The sequence below is a fragment of the Uranotaenia lowii genome, chromosome 2 (assembly GCF_029784155.1).
Source record: "Uranotaenia lowii strain MFRU-FL chromosome 2, ASM2978415v1, whole genome shotgun sequence".
Lineage (NCBI taxonomy): Eukaryota > Metazoa > Arthropoda > Insecta > Diptera > Culicidae > Uranotaenia > Uranotaenia lowii.
This window is the reverse complement of record NC_073692.1, coordinates 270,999,834-271,026,819: the sequence shown is the minus strand read 5'-3', so window position 1 is coordinate 271,026,819 and position 26,986 is coordinate 270,999,834. Positions and strand designations below refer to the sequence as shown.

The 26,986-nt window shown below is 35.9% G+C and overlaps 1 protein-coding gene across 1 annotated transcript in view; it reads left to right on the top strand.

The window, feature by feature from the left end:
- LOC129747036 (dynein intermediate chain 3, ciliary-like) overlaps positions 1 to 23,782 on the top strand; it is a 37,763-nt gene extending 13,981 nt beyond the window's left edge. The window contains exons 2-4 of the mRNA XM_055741050.1: positions 14,503 to 14,758; positions 14,912 to 15,654; positions 23,035 to 23,782. Of these exons, the coding sequence (XP_055597025.1) occupies positions 14,503 to 14,758; positions 14,912 to 15,654; positions 23,035 to 23,478 (1,443 nt within the window). The 3' untranslated portion in view covers positions 23,479 to 23,782. The remainder of the gene's footprint in view (positions 1 to 14,502; positions 14,759 to 14,911; positions 15,655 to 23,034) is intronic.
- Positions 23,783 to 26,986: the final 3,204 nt, after the last annotated feature.

Here is a 26,986-nt window from a genome sequence, read left to right as displayed (position 1 = left end):
CGTGAATCTTGCGGCGCTGCGTTAGAGCATCAGTACCGGTAAGTGCTATCCCAGGTGTTAACCCGGGACACATTCTAGGTCTTATTTTAGCTTCAGCAGCTAATTTGCGGACCGGCAAGTGCTAAACTTGTTTCCATTTTTGCCACTGGTGACGCACCGATAGGTTTTGTTGTTGTTTGTTGCTTTTTTTTTTGTAAATTTTCCCTAGACACTTTAGCACCTGCCAAATCAGGAGCTGGTCGGTATTCATATTTGACTCCTGGCTCGCTTTTTTAACACCCAGGAGCAAGATAACACTTGGTTTGAAACCTGGCGGTGCGCCTTACAAGTGTCAAAATGGAGTGTTATTATAGCTTTGACACCTGACCGCTGCTCTCTTATAGGCGTACGCAAGCCGTCAAACTCATGTGCGTTCTTCCATTTTCGCCTACTTTCCGCAGTCCATCACGTGTTCGAATTTGAATCCGCCGTTGTCTTTCTAATCTAAGCTATTTATAATGTTTTAACCTAACTCCAACCCACCAGTTACTTTATTCAAAAAAAATCAAATCAATGTTACTCGTTCGGTAACACCATGCCGTCAACCGTGGCCTAGGGCAGCGGTCGGCAACCTTTTGAGGCAGAGGAGCCAAAAATTGCAAATTAAGGAAATGTCCAAGTTTCAAAGAGCCGCAATTCATTTTATCCTTACTATAAATAATGGTGATCGCTAAGGTACATTGCATCCTGATGTTAACTCAGTTTTATTATCCTTTTTCATAACGCCACAGATTTTCGTTGTTTTATTGGCAAACGGAAGCGATTTTCTTTCTTCTGAATCCATTCATTTTCATAACGGGTACAGCTTAGTAACGTTAAAATTTTGGCGATTTACCATTGTGACCTGATAAAATTTATCATATTAATGGTGCAATTCTTCCTAACACCTATTCCCAGATAAAAAATTGACTTTCGATGTGTTCTGTTGAAATATTAAAAAGAAGCATTGAAAATTTTATATCATAAAAATGCATACTACAAGATGTAAATTGATATAAAAAAATTAAACGAGAGTTTGTCATTATTATTTTTCTTCAAATTCTACAAATAAGCCTTAATTTTTTTTTTTGGTTTTGAACATTCGTTAAAATCCATTGCGGTTCATTTGTTTGTTATAAGCATAAAACTATCATTATAAATAGATAAATATTTTCCCGGCCTTAGAATAAATAAACCAACAAATTTTAATTCATAAATGCTCATTTTATGGATTGAAAAAAATTAGTCAAAATTTGACAAAATTAAACAATCGGTCGCGAGATGTGGTCTATAAAATGTGGTTATAAAATTTCTTTTGGAGTTTTTTCATTACAAGCATTCCGATTCAGCTCTCTAGTTCTCATTTTGATTTATGATAAAATTAGAAAAATGGTTTCTAAAATTATATTTTTCGATAACGAAAATATAAGATTGAATTCTCAATTCTGTTCAAAATCGTAAGCCTTCCAAGTTGCTTCTTCTCCATACTAATGAAATCTTTAAAAAAAAATGTCTAAACCTCTGAGCCTGACATATATCATGGATTCAGATTGATCCTTCTGTCACAGTTTCTATGAATTCTAAACACAAATTAGTATTTTATATTTTTATACAGTTAGGGATTTGGAATTTATTCTATTTTATTTTTTTTTCAAACAGATATTTTAATTTGTTGAATGAATTCTTAGTTTTTACTTGCGAATTAGTAATGTTAAACATTATAAGAATTTGTTGGCGGTCCCCTGGCCGAAAATGTTAATTAATTTTAATGATATAAGATTCGTTGTGTGAATAATTCATTCTAATTTTTAAATATTTCAAAACAAAATAATTTCAAATATTTCAAACAGTCAAAAAAATATTTTTAAAATACTTTTGATTCTTGACAGATTTGCTGTATTTCAGTGTATCTTGAATTTTTGGAATCGTCAAGAATAGATTCAACCGATGATGAAGAAATATGCTGGGGTCCAATGAAAGTTTTGATGGCTATATCGGATCTTCCATAACAATAATACATCTAACATAATAAGAAACATCTAACTTTGGCTTTGCTTCGCTGTATTTCATTTTTCAACGAACCGATTTTTTAAACTCCAATTTCAGGTTTTTGACGTTATTTTGATCATCACTTCATAGAACAAACCAAAATCAAAATTCTAATGACTTAGAAATCAAAATCAACTTTTAGAACGACAAAATATTTAAAAAATAATTGCAGAATTAGGAATAAGGTTGAGAATTTAAAAAAAAGACATAAAAGTTGTTAGAAGATATATATTAATTTATGGAAGAAAATGCTTCTTTACCAAATAGAGTTTCTCTTTCGGATAAATACCTAAAAATATTCATATTGTACATGAAGTTCTAAAATTAGACCGGCGCTCAGTTCACGGTTTACAAAAATATTTTTTAACGAACTTGAAAATTAAGTTCACTTGAACTCATGTTCAAATTAGAATGAAGAGCTTGGTTTTTTTTCATTGTTTTGAAAAGGAACATGGAGAGATGGAATTCAATATTTGAAAAATTTAAAAACAAAATGTTTTAAGAAAGAAATTGTAATGCAAAAAACCATTATATTATCAGTATTCAAAGCATTATTAAAATCATCATCTGATGTTCATAATTGATCAGAACGGTGGTAAAGCAAATTTATTTTTAAAATATTCAATCCAAGAAAAACAAACTCAATTTCATCATTTTAACAGTGAGGACTATATTTGACGATTAAAAAAATGCTCTGTTTTTTCCGATTAAATCATAAAAAAAACTCAACGGAAAACTTCCCGTGCCAGCGAAAAAAAATTTCACCGGGCTTCTAAATGATATATTAGACTTTTATGAAGAAGGTTTCTAAATCTCAGCTTGATTGCAAACTGACAAGATGCTGTTAATTTGTTCTATAGAAGTTTTTTGGTTTCTTTTTTAATCCTGGGAAATATTATACGAACTGAAGGAAAACATATGTTGCGTCCGTTTACTCTAGAAAATTTCGGGGATTTGCAAAATTTTCACACATTGAGCTAAAGAGCCGCAGTTATACATCTAAAGAGCCGCATGCGGCTCGCGAGCCGCAGGTTGCCGACCTATGGCCTAGGGGATAGCGTACAAGTCTTCTAAGCCAGAGATCATCAGATCGAGTCTCGATCTCAACACACATAGTACTCTTTTCTGTGGGCTGGTGGTATTAGCATCAGTACGATGCTAGCCATTAAAACCATGAAAGATGTACGCTTTAGTCTTAAGTAAAATTTAAATTTCTTCAATGAAACATGAAGTTTGACTGAGATCCTATATATGTGTGTTCGTTTTTACCAATGTTCGTTATAGAGGAATATGCTCTATTCGCTGATTAGCTATGTATTCAACGTACATTTTGTGTTAAAAACGAGTGTACTCGATGAAAAAAGTGTTTTCTACAATTGCTTATGTTTTTTAATTACTCAAATTTATTTAGTTGCTTAAAAAACTTCATTTTTTAAAACCATATTCAAAGCCACAAAACAAAACTGAGTTGTGAATACGCGCCGCTGCATAATCAAAACTCGCCTAGCAAACAAACACACATGAAAACAAAAATGAAAGGTTTTTCTTAAGGCTAAATTAACGCTCAAAAATGGTTTTTAATTTTTTGTTAATTTTCAATGAAATTTGGACGTTTTGAAAAATTAATTCTTTTTTCAGCATATTACGAATGGTGCGTTATAACGAGCGCATGGACCGTGATAAAACATACCCTTAAAAAGCATATCTTAGCGAGTTCAGTATGATTTTTTAGCATGAAATCATAGTTAGATTCTCCTCTATCGATGTGTCAGAAAATATTGTCCTATGACACATTCCACGCGCTTGTACCGCTCAAAAGTGATTTTTATCCGTTCGCGTATAAAAAAATCTCAAAATTGTCTATAATTTTGATAATTCAAATCACACAAAACCAACGGAAAAAAGAGTTTTTCTACACATGTTATAGATGATTTTGAAAATCAGTTTCTTTGTTGAAAAAAGTGGTGTTTTTGACAACTTTTACAAAATTATTAATTTTAATATATGGATAATTTTTTTTAGAAATATTTTTAGTATGTTCAGAAGCCAAAATATACGGCTTCATTTTGTAGAAAAAAGAATTTGTTTATATCCAATGTAGTTGGTTTGAAAAGCAAACAAAAACAGTCGCAAATGAGTGAATTCACGTCACAAAAAAGGGAAGTTTTTAATTTTACGAGAAAACTCTGACTTTTTTTAAATAAAAAAATGAGATTTTCTTTGAAAATGATAAGACGATTCTGAAAGCCTAAAATTTATAGAAATTGTTTGGAATCTAGCAGAGTTACAACTGCGCGAATGAGTGAATTCACGTCACAAAATTTGATTTTTTGTTAAATTTAATATGAAAAAATGTGCTCTGAAAGCTGTTTTGACCCTCCAGGTGGTCGGATTTCTACAAATCGAGCATAATTTAGTTGATTTTTTTTAATAAGTTCATTATTTTCAAATAAAAATACAAAAAATTTTTTTTTGGTGAATCTTTAAATGAAGACAGTAGTAATTTCAACATATGATCCCTCAATATGTTGCTATTCAAGTGCCAATCAAAATAAGGAAAAAGTTAGGTGCAGATACTGAAAATTTATGATTGTAAAAGTCGGAACAACAAAATATCGTTTTTGAAAGTGTAGGTACATAAATTTTGAAGACTCCAAAGAATGGATACTGAACCGTTCCACCATTCCAACCATTCCAACCACAGTATAACTTTATATTTCGTGACGTGAATTCAGTCAACTACCCTGTTCTGTTTGAACTGAGTGAATTCACGTCACAACTTCAAATAGGGTAAGTGAGCCTTATTTTGGCATGGTCCTTTTCTTGGCATGCCAACATGTCTTTTCATGTTTTTCAGGTCCAAATTGAGCTTAAAAAAATTTGAATATATTTTCTTTGCGAAGAGAATAATTTGTTTCAAATCTGTGCATACCGAATTTTTTAATTGTTTGTACTTTAATAAAGAAGTTAATTTTTTTCGATCTGCATCCGAGGAAATTATGTTAGAAATCACCGTATGAAAATCAGATGAACTCACCTTTCTAGTGCAACTGTTAAATTCACATGCGCTTTCAAACGCGGACATTCATTTGAAAAATTTGCAATAAATACTCATGCTTCCAGTTAAACTCGGCAAAAAATCAAAAAATACTAGAAAGAATAAAGAGTGAATGTTTATTTAGGTTTTGAATAAAAATTTACAACTAATTTTGTTCCTTTTCTTGGCATGCAACTTCAATCGAAATACACCACCAGTGTTGGAAGCTGGAAAAAATACATGTTCATTAAAGAGGTATTTTTGGGCTGATGTTTTCCCTAAAACTTCATTTAAAACTACGCACAAATGTTTTCATACTAATTGGGTTGTATGATAAGACCGTTGCTATCAACTTAAGCTTCGAAATAAGTTGGAGAACATAAGTGATTCGACTAACTAAAAGTCATATCTTTTTGAAATGAAAGCTTATTTTGTGCTTCCCTTTCAACCAAATTTCATCAATGTTTTCAAAAGCCTTTTTGTTGTATGAGTGAAGCCAGGTGTTCCATCGTCGCATAGAACTTTACGCTCAGCTGACGTCATTCTGTCAGTGGCCTTATATTCAGAATAGCCAACGATTCTGTTAACTGTCAATTGAGCATTGTTGGTAAAGATCTATTACACATTATTGGTGGCCAAGAATCGGATTATCGAAACGGCAAACAATTGGTACGGCGGCCAAGTAATTGGAGCACCGCAGTGAGTATTTGCATACATTTTACTCACATTAATGAAAGTTCCATAGAGAAAACATATTTTTGTTGAACTCTAAGCAAGTTAGCATGTAAATTCTTCAAAGGATGTTATATGGTGCACTCAACAGGAAGGTAGGAATGTCGAAAAAAAGGGTAAACCATGCCTTAGGTGCCAAGGTCGGGTACATTTACCCTAAGCATAACTTCGTTCGTTATTGTTCAATCGAGAAGCTCCGTACATCAAATTGTGGGTAATTATTTTCTTTACAACTCATTCGAAGACACCGATATTCTATTTCCACAGAGAGAACAGGAAATCAAAGATGTATGTATTAAAGTCCGAAATGGTTAATTCTAGCGTGAATTCACGTCACAAATGTAATTAATCACAACAAAAACAACTTTAATTTTAAAATTACCAAATTATATTCATTTTGAAGGAAATTCAATTTGCGACCGTTTGCTATAATTTTTTTTCATTTTCAAGTAAATTGGTTGACTTCTAGAATGATAACAGTGCAAAAAACAGGGTTGCTAGCGATTTTTCGTTTTGAAATTTCAAAGTTTTTCCCGGTTTTTTCCCGGCTAAAAATGTTGATTTTCTTGGTATTCATTATACTAGTTTTTTAATTTAAAATCAAGGTGAATAGAAAAATTCAATGTAAAGCCCTAAAATTAACAATGTTTGCTTAAAACTTGTTAACCGGTATGAAATCATGACAAATACTTCGACGTCTTTTAACACGTATTCTTTTCGCATTAAGTTGATAGGTTTTCATAAATTTTTAGAACAAATCCAACGAAATTGGCAGTTCAGCTGACTCGAGCTTAAATTTTTCACTGTTTTGAGGTTCTTTTGAGTCACTATGAATATTCCAGTTTTTTCTAGAATTGGTACAGAGTTGTGAAAATACATCGAAATATAATATGAAATCATCTTGAATGGGTATTTTTTTTACAAAACTTAAAATCATAAGATTGCAGGGAAATATTCAGTTATTTTCTTAGTGCAGTTATTTTTTTTCATAAAAATCCAAAGACATGTTATAGAAAAAAAACTTTCTTCATACAAAACAATAAATAATTTCCGTGGTGTTCTAGTCATTTGAACTTGAGATTCGTTAAAATATTGAAAATCGTAAATAAGACAGGGCTGAACTAGCGATCTTAGATTTCGACGGAATTTTTAAAATAAGACATATATTCCAGCCAAGGAAACTTCAAGCTAAAGTTTAACGTTGGAAAAATATAAATCAAAACATTTGCGATGTAAGGCTTCGCTCCTAAGGGCAATTTAAACAAAAACAGAACAACAAGATCGACAAAAGAACAACAACTTTTAAATTAAAAATCTTTTTCTGGCGAAAAAGAAATTACATTCGTCAGAAAAATGTAACCCTGCTTAAAAAGTCTAACGCTACACGGAAAAAAATGCATTGGTATTCCAAAGACGTTGTCATGATAACTTTACCATTTCTGCGTTATAGTATTTTCAACCACGCAAAGTATAACATCAATTTTGTAAAAGCGCGCATGAAATATTATTGAAATTACTATGTACCTGGTAATTTTCGATAACTCTCAATGTTTGTTGTCGAAAATACTATGGTCATGATAATTTCATCATAATTTCTATTACAACTAGCGTCCGCATAGTAATTTAGACATTGTGGCTCCAATTCCTATCAACAAAATACTATGCACATGGTACTTTTGAGACGAAAACATTATTGACTCAAAAACAGTGTGTATGATACTTTTAGCATGGTAAACATTCTTGTTGTTTGTACTAATGAAGGATCATTAATCATCAAACCCGCGAGTAAACAAACATATTTTGAGCTGCTTTCAAGTTTCATAACTTTGAAAAAATCTTTCCAGAGCATCGGGAGAACACACTAACATTGACCGACGTGTGTCGGAAGTGTGAATTTCAATGTTTTACATTAGTTCATAATGCATGCATGCAAATAAACAAACAAACATGCATAGTAATTTTACTATTCAAATCAAGCTCCTCGTGCATCTAATCTTTATCATAACACATACTAGTTTCATCATGAAACATATAAATTTTACTCGGCACGAAGTAAATCAATGCATCATTTCATTGACAATTTTACTAAAACGCAGTCGAATTTACTATGCGCAGCCAAATTGAGCACATGGTAAAATAGCTATGCGTAAGGTATTATAAACAACAAAACATATTTGACTCAAAAACATGGTTGCCTGTTGTTCATTTAAACCACGGATTTAGTAGTTTTACTATGCTTTTTTTTGTGTGTACCAAAATATTTGGTTACTGTATGAAATAACTTAATGAAACATAAGTATATCGACTGAAACTAAAACTGGTAGTCGGATATTAGATAACATAAACACGTACTAGGTATTATATTTAGGAGTAGCATAATATTACCAAACGTTTTGTGTTTAGTTTTGTCAATTATAGTTTCGTTATTAAATTTAGAACATTTGAAATATGCTTGTTAGAATTGTAGCCAACTTGCGGGGAGCGAAAAAACGAGATACCTATCTAGTATTTGGTCCGCAATAAGTTAGGAAAGCTACTAAAACTTTGTTTGCAACCAATGAACGAAAATAATTGTTACCTCGTGCAAATGTATATCGAGACTGCCGAAAACTAATGACATTTAGAAAAATAATTTTGAAATTCCGTGAAAAAATTTCTAACATGACAGTTTTCCCGGTGATGTACCAAAATTCTCGGTTTATTCCCGGTTTCCCGGTGATGAGATGAAATTCCAAAGTATTTCCCGGTATTCCCGGTTCGCTAGCAACCCTGAAAAAAGTCCGGAAAAGCGATTTCACGTCACAGTGGAATGTGTCTTATTCATTTTTCTCTGCTTGGTGACACTTTATTGAAAGTGTTTTCAAATTTACATAGAAACTAGCAGACCCGGTAAACTTCGTCTTACCATGTTAAACTTGGCGTTTCATTTTCAATTTTTCCTAGTTTTTTTTTTACATTTCCCTTCTTTCCCTTAACTCGAATCGTCCCGCTTAATTCTATCTAAATTAAAACATAGAATTTTAAATCAACGGGTCTTTTAAAATCCAATTTTTGTTACTTGTTCCATAAATAACTGTATGTTGATAATATGTATGTTCCATTTGCTATATTCCATTTAGTGATTTATTCCGTTTTGTTCGAGTTCACAAAAAGGTTTAAACCGAAATAAAAAGTATCTCATTTATTGGAATATATTGCTTATGAATCTTTGGAAAATTTTTGAAATGTTTTCCGAATATTTTGCCTAACGCAGCGCTTTCAGCTCCCAATTAGCTTTGGATGGTGTATTTTTAAGAGCTGAATAATTGAAACACATAAGAAAAGATTTTTTACTAACCATTTTCAAACAGCTTTTAATTCATCATCCTCATGCTTCAAAGCAGTTTGAATTAAAATCCATATTTTCACCAAAATCATTTACAAAAAGTTTCGCCTGATACTTAAGTTATAGACTTTACACATTTCAACTTAAAATGTTCCCAAACAGCATTTGTCATGGCATTAAATCTGACGATTTTGTATACTGCAAATCCCTTTTTTTTTATTCAAGCAAAAAATGCAAATTAGTTCATTTGATTTCATTTAGGATTATGTAAAATTTTTAAGATTAATAACATTTAATTGGAAAGCAGATTTTTTAAAATTTAATAGATCGAAATGAAATAATCTGTTCAGGCTTTGATGGTTTCGTGAGTTCATTTCAAAAATGAAACATAGGGGCAAATGCAAACGAATATCACCACAGTTCAACTTTCATATTTTCTGAAAAAAAAAATCATATTTTCAAAAAAAATATTAGTTATGTTGACAAAAAGAAATATTGAAGTATACATTTGTATCATTTATTGGGGCAAGTGATAACACATAGGTCTTTTTCAGATGCGTCAGTGAAAAGACTTTAAAATGAATTTAATACTTGTTCTTGTTTGTCTGTTTCATCAACTTTCATTGATATATACTAAGTTTTCTCCGGAATAAATTAATGCTTGATACTTCAATTTCACTGAATGCTGTTCAACCAAAAGACCTTGATCAACAAAGACCTTTATAATAATTTTGAATATCCGCTTCAGACTCAACAGTCGGGATATCCTTTCTGGCCATTTTGGAGATAAAATTCTTGAATTGTAGATGTTTCATTGCTAAATGGCGCGTTTTCACTTATTCCACCAATGAAATTACATGAATTTATATTACTTTTAACACTTTCAGGTCATATTAAACGTTCATCATAAAAATCTGCTGCCCCTGGAATATCAATCACAAAAAAACTTTTCAACAAAAAAGTGAATCAAAAGTCTCTTCTATGTAGCCAAAATATGTTAAACAAAAACAAACTTTTCATGTTAAGTTCGTACTTGAATTGTGTGTAAACAAACAGTAAACGTGTAAACAGTTTTTTGATGAATGATTTAAAAAAAAAGAGTTGAGTTTATGTAATCAGATAGTTTTTTTTTGGGCCCAACAATTTTTAGATGGAGAATTAATGTCTACACTTTTCGTAAAAGTTGAAAGTTTGCACTTGCTCTATTTTACTTTCTTAATTGAAAATTCTTCCGGAAAATTCATATCCTCACTTTTTGTTATAGAAAAGTAGATTATTTTGTTGATAACTTCAACTTACGTTTGCAAAAAATCAAAAAATTCATTCGGCCTTTAAAAACTTCAATCCTATCTGATCTCTTTCAAAGAACAGACTCTCGTTCAGTTAATGTGTCCAGCGTTCTAGGCGTATCGGATTATACTAAATTGAATGTAAAGCTTCCCAATTTCTTATTTTCAAACGTTCAAAAAGTGTCATTATTTTATATTTATCATTACCAAATTCATATCTTTTGGACAACAATTTACTACTTAAATTAACACGAATTAAAAATTGTTTTAATATTTGAAATCGTTTATATGGTTTTGATTCGATCGATAAAATATCAATCCGTGTCACATCTAGTCGTCATTTATTACCATGTGCTGTGTACAAATAAGTAAGGAAAAAACACATCTAGGTTGCATATCGCCCCAACGTGCATAAGAAATATAGGTTCTTAGTTGAGAAATAGGCGCCTAATTTTTAAATTTTTCCAGCGATGGACAGTATGCTTTGGTTACTATTATCTTGCAACGACGTTTGCTAGCGACGCCTCGCCCATGGAGACGAAAAACAAACCCCTCGAAGAAAAGAAAATCTCTAAAAATGGATGCCTGACTTTTCAATTTCAGATTTTGGCAAAACAAATATTATACCTATGTTTGATTCGATCAGCAAAATGTCAACCTGAGTCACATCTAGGCGTCATTCATAACCATGTGCTGTAGAAATGAGCTAGGAATCAAGAACAAAAAAAATCACATCGAGGCTTCATATCGCCACCACTTGCATTGAAAATATGCTTGGTTGAGAAATACGCGCCAAAATATTCTCACTGATCAGTATGCTATGCCATAGTTACTATCTTCTAACGACGTCAGGTCGCGACGCCTCGACCTTGGAGACGAAAAACAAACCGCCCAAAGGAAAAAAAAATCTCGAAAATATGGAAGCCATGACTTTCATTTCATTCAAAAAACTACAAATTTAATTATTACGGACAATTGATGCGACTTTGTGTTGTTTTTATTCGATATAAACCGATTCGCATGGCTACAGAATATTCTAAAAATAATTTCATTCGAATCATTTGGGTCATTTCGGAGGAGTAGTACTACAAACACCGTTACAAGAGAATTTTATATAATAGATGAAGAAAGTCCTAAATTGTGGAATTTTTACGGCACAAAATTTTTACGGCAGCAAAAATGTTTTGCTTTTCACTGTTTTTGAAGCATCCGAATTATTTAAGGATTAACCATAAATGCAAAGCATAACTGCTGTTTTCAAACAACAAAAAGTAGTACTTAGATTGCCTCTTTTTTTTTATTATATAGCTTAACCCTCATCATTTTTTCTAAGCAGTCTCAATCACTTTTTTTCTCTCTATGACCCTTTTTCAGTTGAAATTTCCAAAATCGTATTGGAATTAATTAACCATTTTGAAAAATATTTTAAACTTTGATGCGCAACAACATAAAAACATTGGAAAAACCACCCCAATCCAATCCTAATCATTTGAATTGAAAACTATTATTTTAATGTATCTGAATATAAAAAACCTCATAAATATTCCGGACTGCCCGGTTGCAACTGGGTTTGCCAGGATTTAAAAAGAAAAACTTGGGTAATGACCGGTCCGGCCCGGTTGCACGGAGAAAAAAGGCAAGTTTTTCTCCCAGATTATTCGCAATTTTTTCGATATTGAAAATTTTCAATTTGTTTTAGTGAAATAAATTTGCATGCATTTTTTTGGAATTGTGAGATAAGATTTAAACGCCGCATACCTCAAAAAAATCAATTTTGTGTGTTTACTTTTCAGCTTTTTTCTTGCCATTACATAGAAAATATCTAAATTTTGGCTGGATTTTCCCGGATTTTACCTGGCTTTAGTTGAAAATTTAGAAACTCAATGCCCGGATTTGCCCGGCCTGGATACGTACAGAAAAATTCTTGAATGCCTACTCAATATATAACGGGTTGGAAAAAGTGAATAGATACATGAAATTCAAATACAAAATTCCGAAAATATTGAGAGTTGCAAGCCAAAGTTTGTCAGCTTTTCAAACTCGAATCAGCATCGAAAATGAATGAAAATTTTAATTCTGAAAATCTGTTTGAAAACTTAATCACAGGCTAAATACTTGTAATCAATAACTAAATTGACCATTATACCCAAAAATTTTGATTAAGAGTTAATTACCGTTGATTTATTTTTATTATTTTTGTTTCGAAACTTTTTAAGTATTCTTGAAGTCATCTTGCCAGTTAAAATTTACTGTTTCTTTATTATTTGTCACGAATTTTCAACAAAGGCAAACAAATCACATTCACATTATCGATTTATATTGATTAAACCACAGATTATTTTCCAGTAATCTAAGATTTAGCAAGCATTGATGACAATGTATTAAATTTCATTCTTCATTCAATTGGACGCACAATACTGATGACATACAATTCCATATGCATAAAATTCTTTAGACATGTTAGCATTATGTCATGAACTTTTTAAATTCTAAATTTGGAATGACAATGAAACCAGTTATCAGGAGCCTTATTTTTTAGGATTAAATTTTAAGGCTACATTCATTTCAGTTGAATTTCACCTCATACTACTCACACTACTTGGAAAGGATTACCTAAATCTGGGGAAATGTCAAGAAATAGCTTGATAACTTTCAGAAAATTTACATTGTTATTTTAAAAGCTTTTCTTTGTTCAAAAATTTATGAATATTCTGCTTAAGCTTAATATGCATTCAAATTGTTATAAAATCAAACCATGTTAGAAGACGTGACGATCCAGAAGAGAATCCATGTACTTAATGGTTATCAGAAACAGATTTTTCGTGGCTTGTGATATAGCTCAGTTGGCAAGTCTGTTGTCTCCTGAGCCGATGTCCGCGAGTTCGAGCCCAAGAGTAAACATCGAACACAGTTGTACCGGATAGTTTTTCAATAACGATCCGCCAACTGCAACGTTGATAAAGTCGCGAATGCCATAAAGATGGTAAAACGACTATAATCGAAACAAAAAAAAAAAAAGAAACAGATTTAAAAAAAATATCCAAGAGTTGGAAAAAAAAGGTTTAAGTTATTTTCGTATATCTTATTTTCATTGATCATTCATACATTATGTTTTCTTATATATAAAATGGAGGCGTTGTAACACCATCGCGTATAAACGGACGGTCGAAATGAAGTGAAATTTGGTATCCGAGGGTTTTTCGGGTCAGAGATGGTTTGTATAATAGTTTCAAGAATCTCACTTTTTATGGAAGGGGGGTCCCCATACAAAAATAACTCTTCTTCACATCTTATATATAAAAATTGAGGCGTTTTCTTTGTAATACCATCACGTATAACTGGACGATCGGAATGTAGCGGATTTTGGTATCCGAGGGATTTTTGGGAAAGTGATTGTTTGCGTACTAGTTTCTAGAATCTCTCTTTTTATGAAAGGGAGGCTCCCATACAAAATCAACTTAAAAGATTAAAAATTTTCTAATGATTAATTAATTAAATGGTAAAACGAAGTTTACCGGGTCAGCTAGTTTTTGACTGAAAACAAAAACAATAAATCTTCAATGTGGCTCTTTCAAACTCTGAAATTTTGAAAATTTGAAGTTTAAGGCTCTTCTATCTCAAAAGGTTGCCGACCACTGCCCTATACCCATAATGTTGGGGTTTCATACCGCCGGTAATTTATGCCAATACCAGATTATTTTCATTGGAAAGGAATCGTGTGCATTGCGAAAAAACGCACAGAAAAACTGTGCTTATTGCGAAAATATCGCGTAAAAATCATACAAAAACACGAAAAAAGCTTAGTGTAATTTGTAACCTTAGTGTATGATTTCTGATTAGGAATCTGAACCAGATATTTCTAATTTCTGAAAGTGAATGTTTAATCTACTGCCGTAACTAAGTTCGTAATATATAGTTCTTACACATTTCGAATTTCGAAAGTTATCTTACGGATACAGTCTTCTTCGATTTATAAATGAATTTAGTTTTTTAAGGGAATCCGTCAGAGTTACTTGATTTCTTGTTTTTGCAACCACTTTTCTTTCTCTCAGATAATGGAACACGGTATACTGCAGAACAGTGCCTGTGATATCTACCAGAACTATTTCGAGGATACCGAGCAGCATGAGCTGATCGAGCAGTTCAGCTCCAAGACGGTGCACGTGTACAAGGATAACCTGGAGGAGCGCCGGAATTGCAGCTACATCTGTTGGTCCGAGGAGGGGATGCATTTCGCGTCGATCCATTGCAACATTGGCCAGTACAATAACATCAATGCGGTCACCGATTCATACATCTGGGACATTGGTAAGGATGGGTTGAAGATGCATTCTACATAAAAATGTTCAAAGCAAAGAGATCGGGTGAGAATCAGTCAAGATACATTGTGTTCGAACAACTTTCTGAATCTTTGTCATGATACTTACGTTATAATAAACCAACTATTAAAACTATTTCTAGAGAATCCAAACTTCCCCCTGCAAACGCTCGTTCCACCGTATCAGGCGCGTTGTCTGGAGTATAATTTCAAGGACAGTTGCCAACTGGCCGGCGGACTTTTCTCCGGACAAGTGGCCATCTGGGACATCCGTGTTGCCAACGAGCCGGTTGAAATTACTCTTCGGGAAACCAGCCACAACGACGTGGTCACCAAGGTACTATGGACGGGCACTAAGACTTCGAACGAATTTCTGTCGGGCTCAACTGACGGTAGAATTCTTTGGTGGGATATGCGAAATCTGAACGAACCGTACGATTTCCTGAATCTCTCGCCGAAGGACACGCAAAGCGTCGATCCGGACAGATGTTTCGGCGTTTGTTCAGTTGAGTTTGAGCAGACGATTCCCAATAAATACACGGTAGGAACCGAGAATGGAATCATTTACAGCTGCAGCCGAAAGTACAAGTCCCCAGCGGACAAAATCAACGCCCTGACCAAGGCACATACAGGGCCGATTTATTCGGTGGAACGAAACCCGCTTTTTATAAAGAACTACATCAGCGTTGGCGACTGGCAGACCAAGATTTGGACCGAGGATTGTCGCGATAATCCGATCGTCTGGACTAAGGAATATTCTGTTCAGTTGACCTGCGGAGTTTGGAGCCCAACGCGGTGTTCTCTGGTGTTTATTTGCAGAATGGATGGCGTCATGGATGCCTGGGACGTCATACATCGACTGGATGGACCGGTGCTTCGAATAAAGGTAAATTTACTGTGATGCATGGCGTTTCGCGGTTTCAGAGATGAAATACTACTGAATTTGGTTTCATTGCACATTCTGGATAGTGATTTTTAAATCATGTTTATGTCTTAAGGCTGTCCCGATTTCAATTTGATCACGGAAATATCCCTGTAGAAAATTATCTATTGAGTTTTTTTTCTGTAAAATTGGCATACGAGTAGTTGAGAGTGGCCCTCATTATCCAACTTACTTGGAACTAAGCTCCTACCTCCCAATTTTGATCCAATCAAGGATCACAATATTTGCAAAAATTAAGCTATTCGGAGCCCTTCAGAGAAATATAGAAGTGCGCTGTCAGTTTTTTTTTAATATTTACAAATAATTTTAACTTCTAAGCTTTAATTGAAATAAAACATTAAACTTATTATATAAATCAATGTTTGCCTAATATAAAAACTGAAGAATAAAAATTTGCTATGCACTTTTAACCGATTTTTTACGCCATATATTTTTTTACAAGATGGAAATTTGACTTCAAACCATAACAGCCGGGTGTTTGCTGCCGTGAGTGGGTTCGTCCCACTCTCACGAGACTAATGTCACTAATGTCCCACGAGAGTCTCCAGGTGATCTAAGACCTGGCACCCTAAAGAAGATGGCCCGAGACCCGATGGTTCGACAGAACCCTAGCCTGGCAAGGACGACAGGCCAAACGAGGGAGAGCCCTCCGAATAACAGACAGTGACGCGTAAACACCGTAAGGAGAGAGCTACGAAAACAAACCCCAAGCCCCAGAAGCAGTGAAGCTGCGTAAGGAAAAAAGGTGAAGCTAAGGGGCTCCAGAGGGTAAGTGCTTCGTCAGATCCGGACCGACGACAAGCTTGCTGGACTAGGTGCAAACGTAAGGAGGACCGTCGTACTCGATCCGGCGAGATGATCCTCGAGTTGAAATGAAGTTTAGCAACAAAGAGTGCAACCTTCAAGTTGCTAGCAGAGCAAGTTTCTGAAAAGTTTTCATCAAAAACCTCGACGAAATTCCGACAGAAGATGAAGTCAGGAAGCACAAGTCGACCAGTGTAAGATCGATCCGATTGAGACAGGATCCTCCCAAAGCCAACACAGGTTGCTATTGTGAGGCTTCCAGTGGTAGCAGCCAACGCAGCACTCGAGTGCAGGCGGCTAAAGATGGGATGGTCAGTTTGTCAGATAACCATCTCCCAGCAACCAGAAGTAGGGGAGAGGCGAGCTAAATATATGCGCACATTAAGGAAAGCACTCATTTTCTCCCATATCCCAATAGATAGGAATCTGAAAACTATATGTTCAGAGTTCGCTCTCAGCTTTCGTTGAGTTAACAGCTATCAAATAATCGGTCTGTGCGAAACTTTACAGTTTGTGCAAAATCATGAGTCTATCTGGTTCAAGAGAACCACAGAACCGCTAAACTATCCGCGCTGATCGATAAAGATTTTGGAGAAGGTTATATTAAAGCAGTCGCCATGTCAAGAAGGAAGACCAAAATTCTCATGGAAAATCGCATCGATGCCAATGCGTTAGTTTCTAAAGAGTATACTACTAATACTAAGCTGTACATTCCCCAAAGGTTTTGCGAGTGTTTGGGAGTCGCATACATCGACCCTGAATTCTCCGACTCGGAGCTCGGGCATGCTAACCCATTTGATAAGGTAAGAGCTAACCAAGACAATAATACTTCAATTATTGAATCCAGGCGGATCAAGAGAAAAGTGAGAGAAACGACTACTTTATTGTGGACAGTACTGTTCACTTTTTCGGGTACTCACTTACCTACTCATGTCGAGTTTGGTAAAGTATTGTATCCCATCAAATCGTACCTATACCCCGTTAGGCAATGTCGTAACTGTTGGCGATTCGCTCACCACGAGAACAATTGTCGTAGTGCGAAAGGCTGCAATCTCTGCATACACACTCCCATTGCTGATGATCACGAATGTCCCACGAATGATCCTAAATGTTTTAACTGTTCTGGGGAACACTCCGCCGACGAACGAAACAAATGTCCTATGTTCACTAAAAAACGAGATGAAATGCGAAGAAGCAGACCACCTTTTCACAAGGTAAAACCAATTTGTTTGAAGCCCTAGCCAATCCATCGACTTCGAATAAGTCAACATCTTTCCAGGTTGTTTTCAATAACGAAGCATTTCCTCCACTCTCTCACGACTCGCCTATAAGTGAGTCGTGCCCCGAGTTAGCTCTGTCAGTGGAAGCTCGATTTAGTTTTCGTGGACCCCCCACAATTGCAATTATGTGTAGACAACAAACTTGGAGGCGTCATCAATGAATCACTACAGTCTCAAGTAGTTGACGAGACTATCCAAAAAATACGGTAGAAGTATTTCGATGCGGATGAAGAGGTGTTAACCGAAATTATCGAGACGTACAAACAAACTGCAAGCCTTGCCATTTCAGACGGGAAACAGGAGTTCATACGTTCTCTGCGCTTATGATAAACATCAGGTTCTCCATCGTATATTCCCCTGCGGTTCCTACAGTGGAACTGTAGGGGCGCGGTAAGAAAAGTTCCTATCATTCAAAATATCATCACTTCAAACCCAATAACTATTGCCTTTCTTTCCGAGACCCACCTGGACCAACATACGAGTTTTGGGATACACAATATGGACGTGTATCGGCTCAACTGTCGCAGTAATTCTCTGGGTGTAGCCATCATCTGCAACAAAGGACTCCAATCAACAAACATCCAGCTACAACGACCGACTCCAATACAAGCCGTGGCATGCCAGGTGAAATTTGGAAGGAGTACACTCACCCTTTGCTCGGGGTATATTCGTCCCCAAGACCGAATAACGCCGGATGAATCGGAAACCTTCTCCCAGAGGTACATCAACCATGCGTAATCGCAGGCTATTTCAACGCTAAACATATGATGTGGGGATCCCATGATACGAATACACGAGGCCGACATTTGGAAGCAGCAATTAACGAAGCTAATCTGGTCCTTATCAATAATGGGAAGTTCGCGAGATTTGAAGCAAACCGGCTGAAAAGTGCAGTAGATGTTACAATTGTATCTGCTGACATTAGTCTCAACTCGAGTTGGGATACACTGGATGCCTTATACACCAACGATCATATTCGATTTGGACATCAGAGGAGGATGCACATACCCCGCAAATCGCAATCTCAGCAAGATACCCTGGACTATGTTTAATGACAATATGACTGAACGCGTCGAAGCCAACCGAAACATGCCATACGGCGAGTTTGTGTCATCTATCAACGAAAGTCTGGTTTCCTCATCTAATGATAGACAATCGATCCATCGGAATCGGCTTAGTCAACCTTTTCGGGACTCCGAACTTAAATTAGCGGTGAACGATATGAGGAGTAAATTTAGAGCATGGAGACGCAGCGCATACCATCGAGACATCTATAACGCATATCTAGCTGCCGAAACTAAGTTTAAAACTATGCTCAAAACAAAGAAGCAGGAGTCGTGGCGAAAGCTTTGCGAATCCTGGAATAGTCAAATTGCGCTGAGTAAAATGTGAAAATGGCGAAGACATTTAAAGGCAATTACAGTTAACCCTCTTGATTACGAAGCTAGGACCTTCTTTATAAGGTTCTTGAGAATCTAGCTCGTCCATCTACTCCAGAAATACAACTTCAAGAGCTGCAACATGGCATTGCAGAAGTGATCACTACAGCGACATTTAGGTATCTCTCCTAGAATGTCATAATTCCTCCCCAGGAGTCGACCAAATTTCATTCGAGATTATCAAACAACTACCTTTTTCTGCTAAACGCTGTCTTGCAGAAATTTATAATCGTGTGATAAATGAGGGCGCGATTCCGCCGGCTTGGAAAGTTTTCAACATTATTCCGATACTCAAACCAGAAAAGGATCCGAATGATGCAAAATCTTATCGACCAATTGCACCAGCATGTTGCCTAAGAAAGCTTTTCGAAATCATCATAAAAAAAGAAACTGGAGTGGTATATGGAATCTTCTGGGCTGTTCAATAAAGAAATATGCAGTTTTAGAAAAGGCTGCAGTACTATGGATGCCTTCCATGCGATTGTCGAACAAGCAAGGATAGCAATATCTCTTAACGAATATACCTTCATATCTTGCTTAGACATACAGAGTGCATATGAAAAGGTTAATATATCCTGCCTGGTTGAGGAAATGATAAAACTAGGTATTAACAGTTGGTTCATACGAACAGTTCATCACTTAATGTGAGAACGTATACTAAACCAACACAGAAACTTACGCAGAACGACTTGGCAAGGATTGCCCCAAGGTTCTCCTATCTCGCCCATATGTTTCAACATTTACCTAGTCGGACTGCTGAATAAAGATAAGCAAATAGTTCCTGTAGTTTGATTTGCGGACGACGTCACGCTGTATTACCGCGATAGTTCTCCAGCAAGCGCGGTTGAGAAACTGCATTCGGGATTGGATGTCATTCGTGATGGCCTACATAACTTAGATTATGATTAGGACTAAATTTATCGCCTTCCAAATGCAGTGACATGATATGCTATCGAAGGAAACCTCGTAATGTGCGGAACTTAGCTATCCAATAAACTGAAATCAAATATGAAAACGTTATAAAACAGCTCGGTGTTTTCTTAACTCCGCGATTATCTTGGGCCGCCCACGTCAGACACCTCGTACGTAAAACTTCGCCGGACATAAATTTCCTTAGGAGCATTGCAGGACAAAAGTGGGGCGCTGATCTAGTTGCCATGTTGACTATTTATCGGTCGTGTGTTAGAGCTTGTTTAGAATATGGCTCTTTATTCTATAGCAAGGCTAAAGAAAATGTTTTACTGCCTTTTGATCGGATACAGTGGAGATGCTTACGGAAATGTCTTGGGTCCACCAGAACTTGCCACACGGGATCTCAGGAAGTGATAGCAGGAATTTTGCCGCTTAAGTTCCGAAGAAGAATTACTGCTGAACAATACGTGTCTCAATACCAATCAGATTGTGGTTTGAGGAGTATGCAGCTGACCTAATTGAAACCCGGAATCCTCAAACTTCTATTCAAAGAGCTATATTTCGTGTCCATGACCTGTGCCCAACCGCAAAGTTATTAGATCACGCCGGTATCTATATGTTTCCCGATTCTATGCGTAAATATGACATCCGAGTAGATTGCAACGTAAAAGATTTGATCCTTAATCCAACATCACCCCAAGTCAGTATTTGTGCATTAGTGGAAGAATACTTGATAAATAAATACCCAAACTACAAAACTTTAGCAACAGATGGATCCAAAACGGAACACGGTACCGGGTATGCTGTTGTCACCTTTGACCAGCAGATTTCGGTTAAAATAAAGCTACCTGATTATTGTACGGTTTTCAATGCAGAGATACTAGCAATAAGAGACGATATATTGTGTATCAGCAATCTGCCACGTGGAAAAAATGTTCTACTATCCAACAGTATGAGTGCTCTACAATATCTGACCAATTAGAGAAGCAGAGCTTATTTGCCAGAAGTATGGTTCATGATCCGAGAACAGATTATACAAATGGAACGATCAGGTTATGAAATAACTCTGTTGTGGTTGTGGGTACCAGCTCATCAAGGAATCGCGATGAATGAATCTGCGGATCGGATGAAGACGGCAACCCTTCATCTTATACCTTCAGTCACAGACATTACATTTCCCTCGGAGGTTCGCCAGCTGGGAGTATGGCAACAAAGTTGGAATAGTGGATTGAAAGGGAGATATTGTTACGGTATCCTGCCGAAAGTACAAATGAGACCATGGTGGATGGGAGAAATCTTACGTCGAAGAGAACTAACAATAATTAATAAGCTGATCAGTAACCACTCTCGTTTGCCGGCGCACCTGGCTAGAAACAGGATTATTCAAGATGCTCGCTGCAGTTGCGGAGCAGCTTCAGCAGACCCGCAACATTTGCTGTTGGAATGCTCAACGTATGAGAACGAGAAAAGAAGCCTAATAGCGGGACTGACGGAACGACGACAGGTAGCAGATATTACATCGATTTTGAAGCAAAAACACATCGCTGTATTGAGATCAATAGCGCAATTTTTCCTAGATTCTCATATTGACATGTAAATTAATATTAGTATGAAAGCTTGGCTAGCAAGACGTAAAGCAAAAAGCCATTTCTTTTAAGACAAAAGGAAAAAAAACATATGAACATGAGCGGACATCTGTTTTATATACGTGAAAGCAATTTTTCTGATTAAATCTCTTACAGTGTTTGTGAAAATAATTTTATAATAAAAGTAGTCAAAATAGCCGATTTCCGAAACCGGCGGGCTAAATGCGCATATTTATGTTTTTAGCTATATTTCATTTACACTTGCAATATTTTGATATTATTTAATTGAAAATGGTAGAAACGTCAAGGCTGAAATTTTGGTGAAATTTTATACATCATTAGTTCTTTTGCATGAATCATAGTTAGGTATGCCATACGGCCATATTTCATGGTAATATTTCGCTGTAAGATTGTGATTTGGACGTAGATTTAATGTTTCAATGATAAAAAGTAAAAAAAAAAAAATTATAAGACTAATCTATTTTTTCTTGATATAGGCATTTAACCTGCCTGATATGGGCATTCAGAACCTGTCTCTAATTCCAATATCTTATCATTTACAACTTTGCCAAAAGCTTCACCAGATGAATAAGAAAGAAAAACCATTAACATTTTTGTTCACAGAATCTGTACGCACGACAATTAAAGTTCAATATACTATAACAATACTGACAAAAATCTTGTTTGAATTTTTTTTTGCTATATATAACCATCAAAATTCTTCATGCCATGTTTCAACAGCGTATTACCCTCAAACTGCACTGATTAGATACGTTGAAACTCCAGCCATATCGTCAATCGGCTGTATGCGCATATTACCTAATATGCGCATTTAGGAACACATCCCCCTATGCTTTCGATGCATGGAATACGGCCACAAGTCGTTTGACTGCAAGGGAGTTAACAGACGACACTTCTCCTTTTCGATTGATCAATCGAAAACGCTCACTGAAGAAGGTAGTAAGTTGCTATCGAAATACCGGTATATGAACTTTTCATTTAAAGGTTAAATGGTTAAATTGGTTAAATTAAAAGGAATCTTTCGATTGCTTTGATTCAGCAAAAAATCATGCTTCAAATGCTTTAAAAATAGGAGATGTATGTTTCAAATATTTTTAAAAATTTCCAAGATCCACAAAAATGTAAAAAAGGGGTACCTACCTAGTACCTACTTTTTAATCAATCGAAGCTTGAATAGGTTCCATCAACTGGGTCTTTTTTGAACAACATAATTTCCGTGATTTAGAGTCAGGGCAGTCTTTAATTATACCATACCATCCTCTACTTAAAATCTTTTTTCAGCTGTCGGATGTCCCGCTCTTGGCACTCAGGGTTCATAAAAACGGGAAACTAATCGCAAATGGAACGGAGTCCGGCGCTGTCTATCTGACGGAGATCTCCGACAATCTCACTTTCAGCTCCGCCAACGACAAACCGGCCCTGTCCGGAATGCTGGAGCGGGAAATGCGACGCCAGCGGCTCCTGGAAGCGAAGATCAAAGAGGCGAAATTACGTGAAAAAGAGTTGGAACGAGAGAGGGCACGCCGGGCGATGAGAATGGAGAAGGACAACTCGATCGAAGACGAAGAAATGGAGCTGGTGTACGAATCTCAACGTCAGTTCTGGATAAAGATACACGGCCGGAAAAGTTTGAAGTCCACATTGAAGGGAATCCGGATGCGCGACACCGGTTTGAATATGTTGAAGCCACCGGGAAAGAAAGGTGGCGCGGCCAAGGGAACGTAATCCAATTAAGGAAAAAAAAGTATGATCGAGAATGTAGAAAATTTATTACATTGTAAAACCACAGAATGGTCATTTGGGTCACTATTGGGCCTCTTTCAGCGTCTTTATATTTTGGCCTGAGCTGTTTCAAAGAAACGCAATAACAAGTGTTAAATGATTATGGGTAGTTTGTATTTTATGGTTAGCCTAATAAACGACCGAGTAATGCGTTTCTGAACATGTATTTACAGGGTGTATCTACAATATGTGATAACAAAAATTGTAACAAAAAGCTATCCGCATAAGAAATACATTTTGAAATGTTCTGGCTGTAAGTAAATCTCCGATGATATGATGACATTTTTTTTTTATTAAAGATTGAATTTATTATTTGAATTTCCTATCGACTGAATCTAGTTATGTTAAAAAAGTTTCTCGGCACTTAAAGGGTGATACGGTCAAAATTTGGTCAATATCAACTTGACGTATTTCTAGAGTGCCTATAAGAACACTCAGAATCAAAACAACCCAAAAATGAAAACGCCAGCGCATCAAAACAAAGTTCGACTGGCTTTCTTGATTTTGGGCTGCTGTCAATCCGCTCTTTCGAAGCTGCGCTGCTGCCATCTGGGGTAGTACGATGTAGAGTGAGCAACATTCTTGGTGAACGATAAATTATAGACAACTTTACATTGCTTCGAGTTAAGTTTTCATAAATCCAAATGATTTTGAAAAAAAAACACTCCTTTGAAAAATTGGAGTTTGTTTTAAAGTAAATTTAAATAAATTAGCCTGGTAGGAGAGTCAATTCTATCTGATAGTTCCATTTTAAAAAAGTCAGTCGGTCAGAGAAAACTAACATGGGGCCGTTCAGATACCACCTGGACAACTTAGGGGGGAGGAGGGAGTATGAAAATGTTCACTGAGAGGGGGGTAGGGGTTTGGGTAGTGTCCACGTGGACATACTTACTTTCAAAACATTTTCTTAAGGTGAATAAATATTAAGATGTTTTAATCAAAATCTTAAAATTGCAAAGCTTTCCAGTTTAAGTTTAAGCAACTAGTAGCCACTTGAAAGCAAGCTATAAATATGATAATTTTGAAATTAAAAATAATTATAATTATTACAAATTAGATTAAAAAAAAAACAATTTCAAATCTGTCCACGTGGACATACGGGGAGGGAGCCAGGGGTTTGCCAAATGTCCACGGAGGGGGAGGAGGGGGTTCAAAAATCTCATTTTTCTGTCCATGTGGTATCTGAACGGCCCCTATGTGAATCAATCTTTTCGTCCATTTTCTTAACTTTTGATTTTTGCCAATAATCTATATTTTTTATCATATCTTCATATTAAACTTTATGCGATTCTCGTTGGTCTATATAAAAGAACGATTTTCTCGTTGTTACTTTAAACTATAACTATTGGATTTGGTTTAGTTGTTACATTTAATAAATACGTTATATAAAAATTTAAATAGTTTCAGCCTAAGACAGTATAAAATGTTAAGTTTTGATTTAAAATTTTCTACGGCTAGTGGTTGTATAAATATAATTTTCAATAAAATTTTCCAAAAAAAAATGAGATCATGAGGTCCGATAAAAATACAAAACATTTTATAACCCTTGAACGATGGCAATTGATAAGCATTTAAGTAAACTTGTATTGTGTAGTAATCCAAGGATATAATTTTTTTTCATGTCAACCACCATCAAATATAAAAATCCGCTTTCCAGCTTTAAAATTATTACGCCTGATTGTATGCAGCTGCAGAAGGAAACCTAATAGAAAATAGCAAAAATTTATGTTTTTTCGAATAAAAAATTCTACCTTACCAATTGTTGGGTCTTTCCCAAATTTTAAAGGAACGTTAATTGACTACTCTTTTAACAAACTGCAATTGAAAATGTGCATTTGGCTCGAGTTTTCATTCAAAAATATGTGAAATACTCAGAACAGTTTTTGGAGTAGTAAAATATTGCCTTTTTTTGATGTCGATTTGCGATGCTTCACTGTACATACACATTTTCTCCTATAGTTCACAATAATCTCTGAACCTTCTACTCCAAATGAGTATCCGTCATTTTCTTAAAATCCTAACCAAATCAAAGAAAATAATGATTTATTAGAAGCTAGTATTTCCACCCGTTTGTTTACATTTTCTTGCACACACACGAGCTGTCAAAAATTAGCTTCGAAATCGCGAATACACCAAAATTAAAGTTCGAAGCTCGAACTGATCACCCCAAAAAAATCCCTTTTTTCAGTTAGTTTGGTTTTGTAACCAAAAAAAGTCAATCGCATCGAAAACAATGTTCTGGTAAAATGATATTAATTCGATAAAATTTTATTATGCCTAACTAATTCTAATTTGTAGTTTTCCAGAAATCGACGATCTGGAGCAATCACAGCATTGCCATCCACGACCTACTGGAAACGGGAGGTCTCAAAGCACTATGCTATAGTGGTCTCAAAATTGGACACGTGACGTTCCTATATAAACGGTGCCAATCGCCGGGAGTTTTCGGAATGACTAAAATTCGGTACATCAATCGTAGCCGTGGATTGAATACCATTCAAAGATTCAAAGATGAGTATTCTGGTCGACGATGCAGCCATCCTGAAAGCGACAGCTAAGCTAAAAAATTCATCTTCTACGGGCCCGGACGGTATACCAACTACCTTTCTGAAGCGTTTTATGCCATCTTTGCTGACACCTATCAGGCATATCTGGACGGCGGAATCTTTCCTTCATTGTGGAAAGAAGCTCACATGTTTCCTGTCCACAAAAAGGGAGATAAGAGAGACGTGAGCAACTATCGTGGAATCTCCGCTCTATGCGCGATCGCCAAATTGTTTGAACTATTTGTTTTGGATCCCATCTTCTCATTTTGCAAGCATCACTTCTCCAACGATCAGCACGGGTTCATGCCTAAAAGATCCACGACTACAAACCTACTGAGCTTTACATCGTTCGTGCAGGACAGCTTTGCCAAGAAAAGTCAAACAGGCGCCATTTACACAGATCTCTCTGCTGCGTTCGATAAGGTGAATCAAGAAATTGCAATCGCAAAGCTCGAACGTTTAGGCTTCTGTGGTTCCCTACTGGATTGGTTCCGGAGTTACTTGATGGGACGAAAGTTATCCGTTCGTACTGGTGAATCCTAGGCAGTTTCTAGGCAGTTCGTTGCTTCTTCAGGAGTGCCTCAAGGAAGTCATTTGGGACCGATCATTTTCGTGATCTATTTTAATGATGTACTCTCGCTCCTCGGTGGCACAAAGCTCGCTTATGCCGATGACCTGAAACTTTTTCACACTATAAACGGCCAAGACGACATCAACTTCCTCCAACAGCAATTCACCGCTTTTGCTCACTGGTGCGATATCAACTGCTTGCCCTTGAACCGCAGTAAATGCTCGGTAATATCGTTTACCCGTAAGCGGCATCCTCTTCATGCAGAGTACATCCTCGGAGAACAAACCATCATCCGGGTGGACCATATCAACGATCTGGGCGTTATTCTCGACCG